Source organism: Melanerpes formicivorus, unplaced genomic scaffold (genome assembly GCF_026170545.1).
Source record: "Melanerpes formicivorus ecotype bairdi unplaced genomic scaffold, bMelFor1.0.p_v2 SCAF_92, whole genome shotgun sequence".
In the NCBI taxonomy this organism is placed as follows: Eukaryota; Metazoa; Chordata; class Aves; order Piciformes; family Picidae; genus Melanerpes; species Melanerpes formicivorus.
In genome coordinates this window covers 399,806-419,579 of record NW_027142444.1, presented here as the reverse complement: position 1 = coordinate 419,579, position 19,774 = coordinate 399,806, and the positions used below count along the sequence as shown (strand labels likewise).

The 19,774-nt window shown below is 42.1% G+C and overlaps 1 protein-coding gene across 6 annotated transcripts in view; it reads right to left on the bottom strand.

The window, feature by feature from the left end:
- LRBA (LPS responsive beige-like anchor protein) overlaps positions 1 to 19,774 on the bottom strand; it is a 315,739-nt gene that overhangs the window by 149,569 nt on the left and 146,396 nt on the right. For all 6 annotated transcript variants that reach the window (XM_068165720.1, XM_068165722.1, XM_068165721.1 and 3 more), the window contains 2 exons: positions 8,104 to 8,228; positions 1,244 to 1,390 (listed from right to left, as the gene is read on the bottom strand). In XM_068165720.1, coding sequence (XP_068021821.1) covers positions 1,244 to 1,390; positions 8,104 to 8,228 — 272 coding nt within the window. The remainder of the gene's footprint in view (positions 1 to 1,243; positions 1,391 to 8,103; positions 8,229 to 19,774) is intronic.

The window sequence follows — 19,774 nt, the reverse complement described above, 5'->3', positions numbered from 1 at the left end:
TATGAATGTATTACTCGAAGCAAGAGATGAATAATAAAAAGAGAAGGACACATGGAGAAAGCTGCTGAAGAGGAAGCTCATGGCAGAATAGGATGGGGGAAAGATTCACATACAGAAAATGCCACCGAATTATTCTCTCATTGTTTTACTTTACTTCACTCTTCCTACACAGGTTTTCTTTTGTCATTAGGCTGCATTTTTAACCTTGCTTTTTAAAAATAAAAAGGGTGGAATGCAGTGCATTGAGAAGCAAACTGCCAATAAATAACCACTTCCAGTAATTTCTCCCTGCATTATTCCATGTACGATACCCACAAACGTAAGATTATATTACCAGGTTCTCAGGGAACCAGACTTATCCATGAAATAACATTCTTCTCCAAAGTAAATGTACATGGCATAGCAGTGGAGAAAACAGCATAACATACAGAAGTTTGCACTTTCCTTGTGAACCCACATTCCTCAAATAATGACGGAGGGGGGTTCTAACTCCCAGCTCCTGACCCGAGAACCTTACTCTGGGTTTACATTTTGAACCATACAGAAACGGAGCCGCTCTGCTCAGGCTGCAACATCAGCAGAGGCTGCACGTGACTGAGTGAATTTAATGAAGTTCAAGGACCTGAAGTGCTATTTCTTTGTCAGAGAAAAGAAGTGAGACCCAAGAAGACTGTGCTCTGTGGAGAAGGGACTTCAGCTGGGGAGTGACAAGGGGGTTAGAGGAGGTAAATGCAGTGACTGAACAGATCTTTCAAACCCAAGTAAATGACCAATATGTGCAATTTTATAAACTCAGGGGGGAAAATTAAAGCTCTTCAAAGCCTTTGATTACAGACAACTTGCCTAACTGACCACTAGGTCCACAGGTTAAGGAGTAGAATGAGGTCAAAACCAAAGAAGCCGCTAGAGCTGCTTCCCTGAAGTATGGTTCTCTAGAATACAGACATCTACTGCCAAAGCAAGGAGGTTCTAAAAGCCAGGGAAAGAAAATGCACAACTCTCCTCTAGCAAACCCTCAGCATCTGAGGTGCACAGAAACTTATCTTAATGACCCAGTTATGGGAAGGAACAGTTTTATGGGTGTGTATCCCAAAATATGATTCACTGCAGAGTAGGGGAGATGGGAACTTATACAGCAAAGAAACTGAGGATAACAGTTGGATGCAATGATCTTAAAGGTCTTTTCCAAGCCAAAGGATTCTGTGTTTCTGTGATTCTATGAAAAAGAGATAGCTGAAGTTACCTGTTAAGCTCTCCACTTCTCTTTCCTCCATGAATGACATGATATCGTCATCGCCTTCCAGCAGAATCTCACTTTCTGAGTTCTGATTTCCTAATACTTGACTCTTGATGGATTGCTTTCCTTTTACAAGTATATCCTCATCAGGAGCTGAAACGAGAAAGAGGCACTGTGCTGTCAGGTCAGCAGCAACGATGCAGAGAAATTTGGTTTTTATAATGGAAGCTAAGGAAGAAAACTGTTTAGGACCAGCTGTGGGAACTACCTGTCTTAATCTTCTAATGTTAGGACACATCTAGTTTTAATCCTATTAAGCCTGCTCAAAATTATCCAGAGCTCTCTACCGCATCTAACTCTACTTCTAATGTTTATGAAGAGGGGGTGGGGGGTGGGGGGGGAAGGATCCTACAGCCTTCCCTGGAAAGCTGAGTTCTGCTGCTGGCAGCAGCTTCCGATCACCCGGTGCGTCCGTGGTTCCAGCTCTGCTCTGGCAACGGCAAGCAGAGACATCTCATGCCAGGCAGGGAAACACCGCTGCTGCCGGGAGGACAGTGCTCAGTGCGGCAGGATGGTGCCCGGTGGCTTCCGGGAGCAGCCTGGAGACCGTGCTCACCCTGCCGGGACGCACCGGGAGCAGCGCAACAGGCCGGCAGCCGAGGAACCCGGGGGAACGGCAGGGGAGGCAGGCGGGAAGGTGACCGGTCCGGGGGTGGGGTGGCGCCGGTACGGCGTCAGAAGAGAGAGAGGTTCGCTGTGCCTGGCCGCGGCTTCCCGGGGCAATAGGCAGCAGCTCCCGCGGCGTTCGGCAGAGGGAAGCGATGGCAGCCCGGGGCTGGGGGAAATCTCCTGGGAGCGGGATTTGCTCCCCAGGAGCAGGGAAGGCTGGAGCGGCCTCTCGCACTGCTGGAGCTGCAGCCCCGGATCCAATCCGCTCCCGCAGACAGGAGCGGTCCGAGGAGGCAAGGAAACACACAGCGCACACCACAAACCTGGCTGTGAAGGGGCAAACCCCCAAATAGCCACACGATCGGGGCTGAAGGCAGAAAAATGCGTGCACCTGCTCGCAAGGGGCACAGCGAACGGCACAAGGTCCTTACAAGAGACATCGCCACCACCACAGAGGAACTTTCGGAAGAGAAGGCAACAAAAATCCCTCTTTACCTGTCCCTGCACACGGCAACCGGGCAGGCAACCCTACCGCCGCGGTGCAGGAGCGCTGCCCTCCTGCTCTCTGCCCACCCCACTTCCTCCCCATCCTGGTCCTAGCCAGGACTGCTCCTCTCCTCGGCACTGCTAGGTCAAAATCTACTTTTATAAAATTACATGCTCAAAGCAGCAGCAGGGAAAAAGGGATGAGAAAAAAAAAAATAGAAAAAGGAAAGGGAAATGAAGGGAAAGGGGAAAAAAGACTGAAAGAAAGAGGAGGGGGGAGAGAATAAAAAAGGCAAAAAAAATAAAAGGGAAAAACCCAAACCCAACCCGCCAAAAAAACCCAAACACAAGAAACCACGCACACAAACCCCCCAAAACAAATAAGCAAACAATTCTCCCCAATCAAACAGCAAAAGGAAAGAAACCACAAAAATCCCTCAGAAAGACAAGAAAGCAGAGGTGATCACTTTCTCCACACACAGGTTACCAAAGCCCAGCAGTGTGTGTACTGTCTGGGGTGGGGGGAGCAGGGCAGTGTTTCAAGGTGAAATGGAAATACTGTTTTTTAAATGTAGACTGAGAATTGTCCATGTTTGAAAAGCAGTCACCAAACACACCAGGACCAGCTAAATCCAAGGCACTGCTCCCTGCTCTGATCGCGGCCGTTCCCCTGGCTTACCTCAAAAATACATTAATCTGCAAAACATTTGCAGAAGGCAGCAATTCCCTAGTGGCAATACATAAAGTTCAAATTGTCTAAGTACATCTATGCAAATAATAAACTTTTCTATTCAGTAAAAACTGGGGAAAACAAAACCAAACACACATAAAAAAACCCCAAACCCAACCAAGCCACCGAATACAATGGGTTGGGTTTAGGCCCTGGGCTTACAGAAAGACAAACCAAAACCAAACCCAAACACCACCCCTCTGCCAACACAAACAAATAACAAATACACAGAAAAGGGAATTTAACTTGCCACACAAAATAAAATGCATCTTATGCATGATTCGCTCTCCCCAGCCAGGAACTAGCACTCATAAGGAAGCCTTTACAAAATAAATCACTGCAGAGCTTCGCACTGCCTTTGTACAGACACAGGTTTTACTTTCTGAAACATGCTTCTGTCAATAACCACTGCTCAGATTCTGGAGTTGTTCAGCCTGAGCTGAAAACCTTCTTGTCATGGAAAATATGCAGCTGATATTTAGAAAGGTTTTCCTGTAATTAACTCCCCCTTGAGGATTTTAAGTTAGCAGCAGTAAAATTACCAACAGTACACTAATACACACCACATGCACTGCTACTCAGTGGCCTACCAATGTTCCTTCAAGATCAAAAACCACTTAAAAAAAAAAACCAAATAAAACCCAAAACAAAACAAAAAACCTGTCCCAAGGATGAAGTAAAAGATAGTAATTCATATTATTTTTTAATACAGGCAAACTATTTTTCTTGCTTCAACAACCCCATCTACACTGTACATAAAGCCATTTTAGCTGCTTCCATCACAAGCTGTGTCACACTGAGGAAGCTACTTCAGTCTAGCCCTCCACCTAGTTGCATTTAAGACTGAATCAAAGCCAAGACTAAAGCTTTTATGCATAGCACAACCTGTCCTAACCACTAGCAATGTCCTTCAGTCTTTCACCCTTCCTACCACTGGGGAAAAGTAAAACCAGTACAGAAACTTCCAGCCAAAAGTGACTGGATGATCTTAAAGGTCTTTTCCAACCAAAAACCGTTCTCTGATTCTCTAACCAAAGTACCCACCTCTCTGCCTCACCTTCATCACATATTCAGGTGTTACTTCTTTCCTCAACTAATGATACTATGCTGATCCAAACCTACACATCTTATGTTACTGCCCAGCAGTCTTGCATCTCTGCATCTGCAGAGAGCGGTAGGTATTCCAGTTAAAGCTCTGGAGCACTTGGGTGTAAGAATAATAGCTGCCATTGCTGAAGAAGTGTGCCAGATTATGTTCAACTGTTTCTGTGAAACCTAACCTTACATGCAAAACACAATTTTTTAAAGCCATCTGAAAAATAAAGTATCAGAGAGGATGATACTGAAGATCTTACTAGTACTTTTTCTTACTTTCAATGTCTGGTAAAGATATCAGGAAAAGCAATTCAGAGCAAAGAGGCATTAAACCCCCTTTTATATATACGTATGTTTGGGCTTTTGGTGGTGGTTGTTGTTGTTTTTCTCCTAGAAGCCCTCCTCCCATCTTCCTGTTTGTATAAAAAGTGGGGGAAACACCCTGACCACTGTCACATCAGATTCCTTCAATATTACGACTTCTTTTTCATCCCTTGTGTTGAGGCAAAGAAAACTGACCAGCTGATGATAGTAATGCAGCTGAGCTGCAGTCACCCTGCTTTACTCCCTACCTATTCCCTGATGGAAGTGCTGCAGACTGGTTTTATCCCCCTCCTTCCCCAGGATTTTAACAATACACCCCAACAAATCCCACCCTAAAAAGCCTGATAAGGTATTTTTATACCAGCTCAGGATTTTCTCACAAAGTTGTGTTTGGGAGGCAAGCTAAAAATCCCAGCAGATTTAAAGTATTACTTTTTTTGCACTTTCACACCTATGGGATTATTTTGGTTTCATTTCTAAACAATGAGTGGAAGGAAAAACAGAAGAGAGTTAACTCTTTGCATCCCAAACATCTACCACCAGCCCACCTTGGCCTCTTTTTCCTTCCCCCACAATACACAACCAGACTGACTGTTATAAATTGCCATTTTCAAAGGTTTTCTCCTTCTTTTTTTTCCCACTCCCCTTTGAAAAATTACCTAAAGCCTTTTCTTCCCAAGCAAGTTAATGTGAACTTGGGAATGGCAATTAAATTGTCAGAATTAAAAAATTTGTTTTTAACTAGAAGGTAGCCAGAAGTACAGTCATGGGGCTGGTATTGATTGTCTGAACAGAGAACATTAGTCTTCAGGTATTTATTCTGCCACCTCTGCACCAGAGGTTCTCCTTCAAGTCAAATCAATCCTTGAGAAAGATTGGCTCTTGCTCCTAAGATGCATAACCAGGCTGCAGAAGAGCCGATTGCTGCTGCCGCTGCTGTTCTCTCCAGCTTTTTCTGAGCAGCATCTCAGCTCCCAGTTGCCTCTGAGTAAATTTCAGAGTTGCAAACTGGGAATTTTCCTAGACTGTGAGCTCTCTGGGGTGGAGAATACATCTGGTTTTATTTGAAAGACACCAAGAAGTTGATAATGTTCATCTACTAATGAGAAGTGTGCTAAACCCCGAGCTTGCAAGCGCTTCTCTATTATTTATGCATTATTTCCTCATGTCTCCCTTTTGGCACAATCCCTTGTGCCCAATTTCAGCTTTTTGGTTTTGAGGGAAGCTTAAGTAGGCAGCGAGGCACCTTTTACTCATTATTTTTAAATGCTCCAGAGACATGTATCATTAATTGAAATAGAATAATTAATGATAAATTATTGATAAGAAATAATAAAATACCGAGGCAAATATTCTGCAAATTCTAAGGTTATCTACATCGTGAAAAACAGGACCTGAACGTCTGGTTCCAGAGATCTGAAAATAATTGGATTTTCTGACCTAAAACGGGTCAATATTAGAAGTTTATATACACACTTCAGAAAGAAATAGACCAAATGACCATTCCAGTTTACTTTCCTGACAACCATACCTTCTGAGACTTAAAAACCCCCCACGAACCAAACCAAACTCAACCCCCCTCCAACCTACAAACTAACAAAAACATCCAAAACACAGACAGACAAACAACACCAAAGCCCTTAAATCTCAAACAAAACCATAAAAAAATCCCAACCACCTTTGTATTCCTACATTCTACACAGCTTCCAGCTGAACTTAAATTTTCACTTTGGCAATCTTGCCACGGGAAGATGCTGGAAGAAGGCAGTTGAGAACATCGCTGCACTGAGCGAGGCAGAGAGTAATTTTCTATACAGTCAGAAATCACGTTAGATAATGACTTCAGGTAAAAGCAGAACATTCACCAAGGTAAATCAGAATATTCACTAGAGGATAAAGACACGGAATGCCAGCAGATGAGTCATACTAGCATGTGTGTAGTAGTGGAAGAATTAGCTACACAAATATGGATTTGAGCTCTAAATATTTTGCAGTAATAATAAAGATATTTCCCAGTGTTTTGATAAACGATATAAAGACTAAATGTGAAAATATGAGTAGAATACATAAAACTCTGACAATACCTATTTAAAGCTCAAATAATCTTATGGGGGGGCAGATGCTGTTTGCTCACAAATTATTAAACAGAAAGAAACGTAGTGCCCTTCCAGTCCCTGGCACAGAAGCAACACACAGCATTAAGCACAACAAACCCCAAAGCTAAAAAATGGGTTAATTAATTCCACATCTTGTTCCTCTTTCTGCAGTCAAAGATGCAGGGCTCTAGGAACATTGCTTTCAGATCACTTTATTAACTATCCTCCCTTCGGTCATTTATTTCAGAGGACTGATGTCACATTTGGCATTTTATCAGCTGACATATTGTAGACATTTTCTTCCAGAAATGGCTCTTTAAGGCTGAGTGCAAGAGGTTAAGACTCCTGGCAGAAACTAACTTTCCACCAGTGATGCTCTTCCGTGTGCATACAACAGTCTTGTTTTAAATGAGCCTAAAGTTTATACCTCCAGATACACCGTGTGTGTGTGTCTGCATGCAAATAGGGAGGCAGTCATTCACAGATCCAAAAAAGAGACGACCTAAATTTGAATGATGCTGTTGCATGACATCTACCCTTAAGGTGAAGGGCACTCAGCTTCCATTGGAAGCACATTATTTTTAAATAAAACAAATATTTTTTTCAATCTTATCAATGCATTTTCATTAGATTGGAGACACACAAAACGCCCGACTAAACTCCAAAGTTCACTGCTTTGGGTGCTTGGTGCCTTTTCCCCCCTTTATCTTTTGGTTTATTACTGACTTGTAGACTGATTATTACGTTAGTTCTGTAAATACCTTCCTCTAGAACAGACACAACATGATGCTGAATGATCTTTGATAACAAAATGGGGAAGAACATGTTAATAAAATGCAAACTCCTCCTTTGTCATCATTCCCATTTACTTTAAATTTTAGCATACGTTAGGATTTCTTACATATCAAATCCTTCCAAAAAACCTTGAGAACTTCAACATGAACTACAAAATACTTGAGGACTTAAGCATAAACTGTCTGAATTCAGTTTAGCTTTAGGAGTATGCTTTGACTGCCTGTAACAACAGGCAGATATGTCACAGAAATCATTGCTGTGGATTTCAGAGCAGGGAAAAACTTAGAACCATACAGGTATTTGGGTTGTGAGTGGTCTTAAAGATCACCTAGCTCCAAACCCCTCACCATAAGCACTAACTTTATTCTCAGAAAGAGCATCTAGGGATTAATGGCAAAATTTCTCCTGCTCAGAAAGAATTGTTTGCAAGCACTGCATACAAAGCACACACAGAGTGCTAGCTCAGATGCAGTGAAGATGCTCAGGAAACAGCAGCCTGGCTCCTGTGAAAGCAGCCAGTCTGCCCGTGTACCGAGTGGGTCTGAGACACAGCCACAAAAGCTGTTGGCATTTGGGACAATTTTCAAGCATCTCACAGGAATGAAAGTCTGATCTTTACTGCCTCACACTGTAACCTGCTGCTATTGGCAAGGAGCAGATTTTACACTGACCATGCTCTCCAGCTGCTTTTAGTGTCGCTTCAGGATGTGTCGATCCGAGGGGGTTACGCACAAACCGTCGCCGGCGCCGCAAGTCATCTTCCCAGTAGTCAAGGCGCCAGAACTCACGAGGACGACTACAATGAAACAGAGGAGCCACATATGTTAGCAATTATCAAACAGCATGGTAGCACTGAATTTCTGCATAAAGCTCTCCTTGTTTGCCCTGCTTTTGCCTTTTTTTCCCCCTCTTTTTCTTTTTTTTTTCCCTCTAACCTCCCCCCCTTTCTGCAATCTTTTACTTAGGTATGTCCTTGAAAATAACAATATCACCTTCCAGTCTAAGGAACTCCTTTCCCTTCCCCCCCCCCCCTTTTTTTTTCCCTTGGAAGGTGAAATGAGCACTAAATACATCATTTTGAAATGAATTGCTGACAGTGTGATCAGTTTCCCCACACTCTAGTGGCATGTGCTCCGATTTCAGCCTCATTTCAGCCTCAGCAGGGCACCTTTCTCAGTGACTGCATTTATAAACCAGAATAGGGAAAAGGCTATTATAAATACGGTGTAGCATTACCTATATTAATCAAAGTCTGTCCCCCTTCATTTTTCTTCCTAATTTGTGCCTTTTTGCACAAGGTCAGTAAATCATATCATGAATTCTTGGTCCAGAAAGTGTTAACTTTAATGAATACCTCAGTTACATGGTTATGTATGTGATAATAAAATATTACTCTGTTTAGATGTGCAGGAATTTAATTAAAATAATCTCTTAAAATATTCATTACATTTAGCCCCTGAGGCTTAAAACAACACAAGAAAATGCATTTCTTCTCCATTTACTGTTTTTAAATAAACCATTCCAGAAGAGTGAAACAGCAATCTATTTTCAAGCAAATCAGACTGGATTTCTGCTTTATGTAGATGGGGTTTAACATTTAATTAAAAACTACACATTATGATGTGTAATAATTGCTGTATTGAAGGCATACCTGGAAAAAAAAAAGAAGACATCTAGAAAAGGTTGTATCAAACTCATTCTTTTCCTTTGTACACTCAAATACACACAGATCTTTTAATACGGTTGTGTACAAGTGCCAGGTACTATCTTGGTAGATGATGGTGAATGAAGAAACACTGCTGCCAAGGAGGATTTCAGCCCAGAGAAGGCACAAACCTCAGTAATTTTAGCTATTGCAAAGAAACAGAGAATGCCTGGAGCCTAAAATAGCCATGATAGCCTGAAAAAATCTGTATGCTCCAAGTAAAACCCACTGCTTTTGTTTGTTAACATAGGTGGTGTTAAAACAAGACAAAAATGCAGATCTATTCCATTCCTGGGTCAGGAGCTAATAGAAAGTCTGCCTGTCAGCACTGACAAATGAATAGCCACAACTCATTTCACAGTGTTAGAAGGACTTGGTATCTACATTCTTAGTTTTGAGGTCTAAAGGCAGAAATGAGTTTTCCTTCAGCTAGATCAGCTTTCAGACAAACACGGGAACAAAAGCCAGAGTAATTTGCATAACCCTACTCACAATTTATTGACATTAAAAATTGGGACTGAAAATACCCTTATGAAAATGGAGAGCACCTTTTCATCTGCCTTCTTTAAAAGTCAGTGCCTTTTTCTGACCCCAAAGAAAAGGCAGTGCTCTTCGTTATCTTCCTCATGCCTGACTTTCAGAAAAACACAAACAAAACTGTTGGAATTAAATGCCCCAGCAGCTTGCTTTCACACTTGGAGTGTGTTACAATCATACTAAAAATTGGGATGCTTTTATTATGAAATCCAACAATTTGGGAATAATTAACCAAATAAAAATTATCAGGCACAGGGAAGATTAATAACTTAGAATTCTCCATTAGTGACTACAGGGGAAAAAAAAATGAAAAAAAAGGGGGGGGGGGGGGGCAGAGCATTGCTGGCTACATGCATGCCTTTGATAGTCACAGAGCATGGATAGGCACTTCATCATTCTGCCTTCCTACATTTATCTGTTAAAATTATTATCAAATATCAGCCAGGATGCAGTCGTGAATCACAGACTGCTCCTCGTCTTCAGGGGAATGATACAATGAGAGTCTATTCATCAGCCTGGCAATCGGCACAAGTAATTAGTTCCCTAGACTGAGATCTCCTACAAAGCTTATTTCACCCAGCACCACAAACATATGACAATGAAAAGCTAATGGAAGCTGCTAAAATTTGTTAACCTTCTTCTGCCATCAATCCCTCTGCCACTCCGTGCTACAGTATTATGCAAAGATGGTAAATTATTCATTTGTCATTCATCCATCTTTCTCCACTTTTGATAGAATTAAGTGATGCCATTCTTCTAGATAACAATTACAATTACACTGCATTACAGAGCTCTGCTCAAATTATCAGAAAAAATAGGTAATGATGATTAGGCACAAAGTATTACCCTGAAACATCATATATCGTTAGCCCCCTACTTTTATTTTTAGCTAGGCACAGGAAGTTTGCAGCTGATCACTCACAAATTACAACACATCAACCATTAGACTGAATACTGGATGAGGTTCAAGAAGGCCAAGGGCTGGGTCCAGCCCTTGGGTCACAACAATCCCATGAATGCTTCAGGTTTGGGGCAGAGCAGCTGGAAACTGCCCAGCGGAGAAGGACCTGGGAGTGTTGGCCAACAGCTGACTGGAGATAAGCCAGGGGGTGTGCAGGTGGGCACAAAGGCCAACAGCATCCTGGCCTGGATCAGCAATTATGTGACCAGCAGGACCAGGCAACTGATTGTCCCCATCAGTTCTCAGCACTAGTGAAGCCACACAGATTCACAGATCATACTGCTTTAGAAGGGACCCACAGAGGGTCATCCCTCAAATACTGGGTTCAGTTTTGGGCCTCCTGCTACAAGAAAGACATTGAGGTGCTGCAGCATGTCCAGAGAAAGGCAATGAAGCTGGTGAGGGGACTAGAAACAGGTCTGGTAAGCAGCAGCTGAGGGAACTCAGGCTGTTTAGTCTGGAGAAAAGGTGGCTGGAGCCTCCTTTACCTGAAAGGAGGTTGGATGCATGTGGATGTTGGTCTCTTACCCTTAGAAGCAAGGGATGGGATGAGAGAAATGGCCTTAAATTGCACTGGGGCAAGTTTAGGTTAGATACTAGGGAAAATTTTCTTCCTGAAAGAGTGGTCAGGGATTGGAACAGGCTGCTGAGGGAGGAGGTGCAGTCACCACCCCTGGAGATGTTCAAAAGAATGTGCAGATATGGCACTTCAGGATATGGTGTAGTAGGCATGGGGGTGTTTGGTTAACAGGTGTACCAGATGATCCTTTCCAGCCAAAACAATTCTTCAAGGCTTATGAGGAGCAGCTGAGGGAGCTGGGCTGGTTTAGTCTGGAGAAAAGGTGGCTGAGGGGAGACCTTCTTGCTCTCCACAACTACCCAAAACAAGGTTGTAGAGAGGTGGGGGTCAGTGTATTCAATCAAGTAACAAGCGATGGGACAAGAGGAAACAGCCTCAAGCTGCACCAAGGGAAGCTTTGGTTGGATATGAGGAAGAATTTCTTCTCTGACAGGGTTCTCAGATTGGAACAGGCTGCCCAGGGAGGTGGTGGGAGTCTCCATCCCTAGAGGTATTGAAGAGTCATGTAGATGTAGTGCTTAGGGACATGGTTTAGTCATGGACTTGTCAGTGTTAGGTCAATGATTTGACTCATCTTAAAGGTCATTTCCACTCTGGGCAGTTCTGTGATGAAGCAAAGTGCCAGGTTTGCAGATTTTGGGAACAGCACAGTGCCATCCACTCCAGAAGCTTCCAGCCCACACTAAGGGCTGCCATATGGACTGAAGGTGCTATATGGACTGGATCAATGAACACTGTGTAATTCATGTAAGTGCAAGAGAAACATTTGTTAGGGGATTGGGGGATTTATGAATTATAAGTCATATGATTTGCATGCATTTGTCAGGGGCCCCTCTAATGTGATACACAGTGATTAGTGGTTCCTTGGTAACAACACTGACTGAACAGAAACAAAGTACTGTGACAACACTGAGTGTTTTATCCAAATAGCATCACCATTATATTGCCTTTTTCTTCAAACAGTTCCTCAATTTACCATACTACATATTCAAAACTGAGGTAAAACCTTCCTCCCAACTTCCACATAACTAAGGAGATAGCTGCAGTCATACAAAGCTGAGGTAAAATCCAGCATGACCAATACAACCCCTGTTCTCAGGAATTTGAGTGTGTCATGCAAAAGAAAGTCACTTTACTGTGGTGAGTGGGAACAAAAGTTCAAATGTTTGTTTTCTCATTTCAAGAACATGAACCTATTTCCCTTACCAGTTTCAAACTTTAACTCAACTGGAAACAAAACAGAGTCAGGTGTACTGGGTTTATTGTGGTACTACAACAAAGGCAGTGGAAGCAAGGGAATTAGCTACTGATCCTCATATCACAGGATGTGAATGGTCTAGTAAAGGAATAAACAAATAAACACAGCACAGAATGGAGAAACAAAGGAAAGAAAAGGTGAAAGCAACACAGTGTTATAGAAATCATCTGCAGAGACAGAGGATGATGAGAGCCCTCACTGACCTCTTCTATCTGAGGGCTATCTAGCCTTAAAGGCAAGAAAATCCACTCACAGGAAAGACAACTGCCACAAATTTAATGAGCTGGCAGAAACTGGAGAGTGTGTGCCCTCATTAAAAATCTGGGGACTCAGAGCAGCAGAGTTTGCTCTTACAGGCTTTGCAGTCCACCATTCAAGGAAAACAGAATCACAGCATGGTCTGGGTTGGTAGGGACCTCCAAAAGCCCATCTCATCCAACCCCCCTCTGCAGTCAGCAGGGGCATCCTCCTCTCTGCTGTATGGCAGTGCTGTGCATGAGGCACCAGTCTCAAGTATTAGTCACTGTGCATTTTGGACTGCTAGACATGACTGCACCCACATGTCTGGAAGCAGAGACTGTTCCCAGGCCACAGAATGCGAACACAGGTGGTGAGCATGACCTCATTTACACAACCTAAACCTTCTGAAGATACCAATCACAGAATGCACTGGGTTGGAAGGCATTCTCCAAGGTTATCTTGTCCAACCCCCCTGCAGTAAGCAGGTTCACCTCCAACTAGATGAGGTTGCTCAAAGCCTCATCCAGCCTGGTCTTATGGAATCACCACAAAAAGCCATTCCCATCTAACTAGCATGCAAAACAAAACAGAACCAGAGGAACACTGCCAACTGTAGGTATCACAGAGCCTACCTTCTGCAGTGACAAGCTTTGAATTCCTCACCTGAAAATCAATCCAGAGAAAGAGTTGACTATAAATGTCTAAGCATTACATAGCACCATGTCAGGGAAAGACAAGCTCACCTTCAAGGTGCTGCTGTCCTAGATGACAGTGTTATTAACCTCCAGTTTCAACCCAGTTCTGTTTATGTATGAGCTTATGTACATGCTTCTTTGATCTTTATTAACCCCTTGGTGGCTAACCACAGCCCCAGCTTTTCTGGAGGCAGCATGCTTTGAAGTGCTGGCATTGCAGGGCACACTGATACTTCAAAGAGGGCTCACTGAGATACACAGGACAGTGTTAATTATGTATTCTGCAGACACCACCTCATCTCAGACCAGCCTTATTTTGATCAGTCTGAATTAAAACTGCACTTTAAAAGATGTCACTTGAAGACAGTTTGCTTCTTGCTGAGTTTCCATCACGGTCAATTATAAATTAACTGCAATGAAAGCCCCTGCACTTCTCGATCAGAAGTTAGAGTGAAAAGTTTCTTCTGGCTTTGAGCAGAACAACTTCAGACATGACTCAAACGTGGAAGAATGGATGTATAGCAAATTTGTAACCAGATGCTTTGGCTTAGTTGCTCATAAATCTTTCCAGAGCTCACACATTCTACACCTGATTGCAGTCAACAACTTTTTAATCTGTTTCTCAAAATAACTACAGTTCATACAGATCCTATAAACTGCTGGGCAGATTGAAAATGACCACAACATACAGAAAACAGGCACACTGCATCTCGTTGGCACATTTCTGCTGCTTGTCTGACAATGCAGAAGTTTAGTCTGTAGTATTTAGTCACCCCTTCCACACCCAAATGAATAATGGGATAGAAGAGTACAGGTTGGAGGATATATGATAAAGAAGTCAGCTCAATCTCTGTCTCCTTAGCCATCCCTACTGGTTCTGAATCTTCCACTTTCAGCAGATGCATAGAAAGGACTTGTATCTTTTCTCACCAATTACAGCACCAGCAGATTTTCTGTGAGGAAGAAAGTGCCTTGCAACAGCATAACCTAGATTAATCTTTCCAGTAGCTTGGAATTTGGGATGATAACCTTTCAGCATTTCTGGATCCTATAGATCAACTTTTCACCAAAACAAGAAAATCTCTTCAGATTTGTTATTGTGTCTGTATAGTGTTCTGACCCCAGAAGTATTAAACACAGGAATTACAGTAAAGCCTTTCCCAGAAATCTTAGATTTGACCTCCATGAAACATTTCAGTTTGGTTACCACCTCTTCAGAAGAAACAGGATGAAATCACATTTCCACATATCTGCACTTTAAGACCTGTGGCTAACCTGCATCCGCTTTTTATAGCTCTTAACAGCTGGATACTTTTCTTGCTTCCATGAAGATGTAACCGTGCACCCCTCTCATTCAGCAAATACTTTTCTGCTCTATGTTCTTCTTCAAGAAGTTTGGGGGGTTGTTTTTTGCTTTTGCATTTCACTTTTCAGCATTCCCTGCCAGAAAGTTCTGAAATAATTGGGGGTTTTGTTCAGTTTGGGGTTTTGTTTGGTTTGTTTTTTTCCTGGGGTTGGTTGGTTGGGTTTTGTGGCTGTTATTGGGGTTTTTTTTTTGGGGGGGGGGGGGTGTTGTTTGTTTTTTGGGGGGTTGGGTTTATTGCTTGGGTTTGGTTGGTTGGTTTGGGGTTTTTTTGTGGGTTTTGGGGTTTTGCTTGTTTCGGATTTGTTTGGCTTGGGGGTTTTGTTTGTGTGTTTTTTTTTTCCCCCTCCAAAGAAGTTAAAATTAGTATCTAGTAATTAAATTAACTCAGTCACTCAACACACACCAAAAAGAGGAATATGAAAGATGACCAAACCTTAAGTAAAACATCTAGAGTTTTACAGTCCAGAGTGAACCTCTGCTAGGTGGTGCAAGGTCTGTCAAAGATCACTTGTCTTCAAACCAGCCTCACCAAAGTAAGCTGAATCATAGAATTATTTTGGTTGGAAAAGACCTTTAAGACCAGAACACCTCAGCCTTTTCCTCATCCTTGATGACTTGATTCCCCTCTGCATCCAATACAGCATAGGGATTCCCCTTAATCCGTTCAAGAGAGACCAACCTCTTACTTCCTTTGATAGGATAGAAACTGTCCTCAAATCATGAGAAGTGGAACTACTCTGCCCTGCCTACACTTCATTATTATTATTGTTTCTTAGAACCTAGAATAATAAAGAGAAGAAAGTCCTCTCTGAGGTCTCTAAATGCCTGTGTATCAAGAATGTACACATTACATCCTTTTATGGTGGACAGAACGTTTGGACTGAGCCACACGAGACATTTGGGCACGTCAGGACATCGTTTAATGGCCACTGTGGTTTTAGGCTGATGGTTGGACTTGACGCTCTTAAGAGGTCTTTTCCAACCAAAACCATTCTGTGATTCTTCTGTGGCACTGAAATATTTTTTCCTCCACACACCCTTTCTGTTACTCAGCCTTAGAAACAATCATGTCTTAGCTCCACTAAGCTGAGACAGCTTCTATTTTTCAGTAGCCTACAATGAAGAAAATTAAAGAACCCAACCGTTCTGACACAGCACACAATTTCTCCAACAAACCTTGTTTATGAAGTTCATAAACCCAGCACAGAAAACACACTTACAGAAACAAAACCACAGGAAAATCCCTGAGAAGCTTTTTTTTTTCTTTTGCTATTAGCTTCTCTGCTGATGGAAGAGTCAATTCAGACTGACACTCAAAACTGAGAAGAGGCTGTTTCACACCATCATGAACATGGAATGCTTGCACTTTGCTTTTCAAAAGGGAAAGCCCATACATTTTGTAAGAGAACTCAAGGGTAGGATAAAGTGAAAAGGTCTCTACTGCTGTCAAAAACATGCACATTTCCAGAACACAAACCATTCTGTCTCATCTGGGGAAGAAGAATTCAGCCTGGTTTGTTTTGAAGTGGCTTGCAAATTCTAAATTGAACTGCTTCAAATACAGCTACTTGCACTACATTTTCCAAATGAAAATCAAAAATCATGAAAACAATGGTAAAAGGACTCAAATAAAACCTGATCTCTTGCTACAACTTCTCAAGGTCACAGGATTCCTTTCTAGTACCATGCATCATTAAAATTTACTTTGTTGTACCAGTCACTAAGAGGGACAGAATATGGTTTTCACCAACAGGATGGCTTTCATCTAGACTTTCACCCTCTTTATAGGGAGTAACTTTGCTAAACTTTGGAAATGAAATACATGTGTGAAACTATCTGGGCAAGCAGCAAATCACAGCAATAGCTGGGGATTACTTACCAAACCATATGATAGAAGTAACCAATCTTTGATACTAATCACTGCAAGATGGTATGTTCCCCTCAGTTTTCCCAAGAGAGAAGGGGGCAGTGAGAGGAGAGGAGAAGAGACACACTGACAGTCATCACAGAGATTACAGCCTGCTGAATGGTATTGGGGGTGAGAAATTAACATCTTAACAAACAGAACCAATTCTTTGGCTGAATTCATTCTGAGACATGGATTTACTTGCTTTTGAGTATTTCATATAAAAACAGGTTTGCAGGTAATTCTACTTGCCCAAAATTTTTCTAAGGTATTCATTTCTGCTTGCTGTCATTTGCAATAAAACCTCACAAGTGAAAGGTACCTATGTTAAGGGGACTTAGATTTTTCTACATCAAGCTTTCACCCGAGTACTACTTCGACGTCAGTACAAAACTGCCACATTACAGCCATGCTAAAGGCCTTGGCAGCTCATGGTCTGTACACAGTCAGTAGGTATTTGCTAATGGTAGAACACTTCTGAAGATGCTGTCCATCCCTCCCTGAGCTAGCTATCTATCTCAGATAGCCTCCCATCACACTTCTCATGTGCCCAGACTGTGGCCTCATATGCATCAAGCCCACAAGAACAGTCTGAGTTTGGGTCCATGACAAACATACATTATCCCCACAGACCAAGAGAGGACAACTCCTCTAGCCCAAAAGTTTATCTAACTACAATGATAAAAATCTAAGATTTCTCTGAAATGTCTACTCCAGAAAGATCAAGAAACCCTAGGATAAAGAAAGTTGCAGTTGTCTTTCAGCACTGCAGCCATAACAACACAAGCAGCACAAAAGAAGAATCATTTCATGCAGACACAGAAGAGACAAAGAGCCTATGAGGCAACAAAGCAAGCATCTGGATGTGGAAACCGTAGAAAAGTGTGAGAAGGGGAGAGATAGACATACATGATCTGCTGGGGATCAAGCAGAGGAAGAAGTACAGAGGTGGGAATCAGTAGCACAAGAGGCAGAGGAGAGATAAAGGGGAGCACAAAACCAGGTCTGGCTAAGACAAAAACCTGGGAAAAACAATAAATAAATGCTCAAAAAAAAACAACTGATGAAGAATTAACAGGGACAGAAAGGACAGACAGACAAGAGCAGAGAGAAGGTTGAGGTGGAGGGAGGAGTGTCCTTATTAGGACACTACAGGTGATCCTGATCCTATTGCTCCCTGAAAACTGGACCTCACAATCCTCATACGATCCTGCAGCATTAGTCTGGTGCTCACTTACTTTTTCTGAGGAGAGGGCTGAAGTACTGTGTACCTCTGTATATTTGACACAGTGTTTCCACTTCCCAGATTTCCCTGTCATGAAGTAACCTTGCAGCTGCTCCTTAAACCAGCAAATATCTGTCACACAAGCCACATCTCACCTAACCTACTATTTAGAAAGGTGAATAAGTAAATAAATAAACCACCATCTCTCCACCTAAAATCACATCTTAGCATCTTCAGCAGCAGCAACAGGTTCATACAACTTATAAAGTTAATCCCTCCAAACCTGGGTTTTTTTGATGATGTCACTGCAACGCTCCTTAAGCAAGGACAGGTAACGCTGTGCCTATCCTGCCTTATAACCATACAATGGTTTTGGTTGGAAAGCCCTTTAAGCTCATCCAGTCCAACCATTCTCCAACTCTGCCAAGGCTGGTCCCACACCATGTCCCTCATCACCACATCTCTGCCCCTTTCAAACACCTCCAGGGATGGGGATTCAGCCACCTCCCTGGAGAGCCTGTGCCAGGCTTTTGGTGAAGTCGTCCAACCTACATCTCCCCTGGTGCAACTTGAGGTCACTTCCTCTTGTCCTGTCACGTGTTAATTTTTACCTCAGAAGCCTGCTGCCATGTTCAGACATGTACTGCAGAAAGGCAAAGCCAGAAAACATTTTCAGTGTCACAATGCAGAAATAGCTCAACAAAACAACACAACACACCAAAAAAAGGCCTTAAAATTACTTCAGGAGAGGGTCAAAAAGCACATTAGTATGACTATTAGATAAAACCACAGCTCTTGAGCCCTACTTTTGATATGGTCACTCTCAGCTGTCCTTCAAATGACAAGCTCTCAACTATTTATTCTTAAGGGTGCATGGAGGATTAGTAAACACCAAAGCTGAGTGTTTCAGTTGTCTCATTCTTCAGAAGTTTATGAACAAAAAAAATTTGCCTTACCACTGGGGAGAGAGTACCCACAGAGGCTTTGCTCTGTTTGTCAATTAGGAAGTATTGTTTCACAAATCAATCTCAAGCTCTGCTATTTAGAACCAGAGACCATAGGAGATGCATAAGAAAATCCACAGACACAAATAAAATTAATAAATGCAGTCATTAACACTTTGGGCTTTGAGCTTTTGTTTGTTTGGGGGTTTTATATGTACATCTATAGATATAGGCTGATATTTCAAAAGAAAAGTATTCTTGCATTACTGTGCTGAGAAACAGCATTCGACACACTGATAGCCACAAGCATATGCTTTGTGTTTCCAACAATCATGAAGAAGGAATTTGCCTTAAAACTCACTCGAGTAACTGGTCAATATTCCTAGATCTGACATACAAAAGGACTTCTAAAACCAAGCTTGTCTCTCTTTGTTTTGTTTATTTTATATCTATTTTTTGCTCTTGCTCACCCTCCTTTGAAGTTAGCCTTCAAAGCTTCAATATCAAGTGGAATGCAGCATTAAGGATTTTACGACACTCTGCTACTTGAACTTTTATTGTTTTGTTGTGAAATCACAATCAGAAGGATTAATCTCTTGTATTTGGCTTTTTGGTGGCTTTTTGGAGGTTTTGTTTTGTTGCTTGTTTTGGGGTGGGGTTTTTTGGTTTGGGGTTTTTGTTGTGGAGGTGGTTTTTCTAATTCCAGTTCCAGCATGCCATAAATCCACAGCACACTTTTTTTCTCCCCTGCTCTTCCCCCACAGACAAAATAATGCAGTTTACACTTAAACATGCTCAGGAAAAAAAAATAGAAAAAAATTAACATTCTTTATCATTTTCCAGCAGAGACAGTTAATACTCTCAGGCTACATTAATAGAATCTTTCTGCCATTGTAGAAAGTTTGATAGCACTCTTATTTCAATG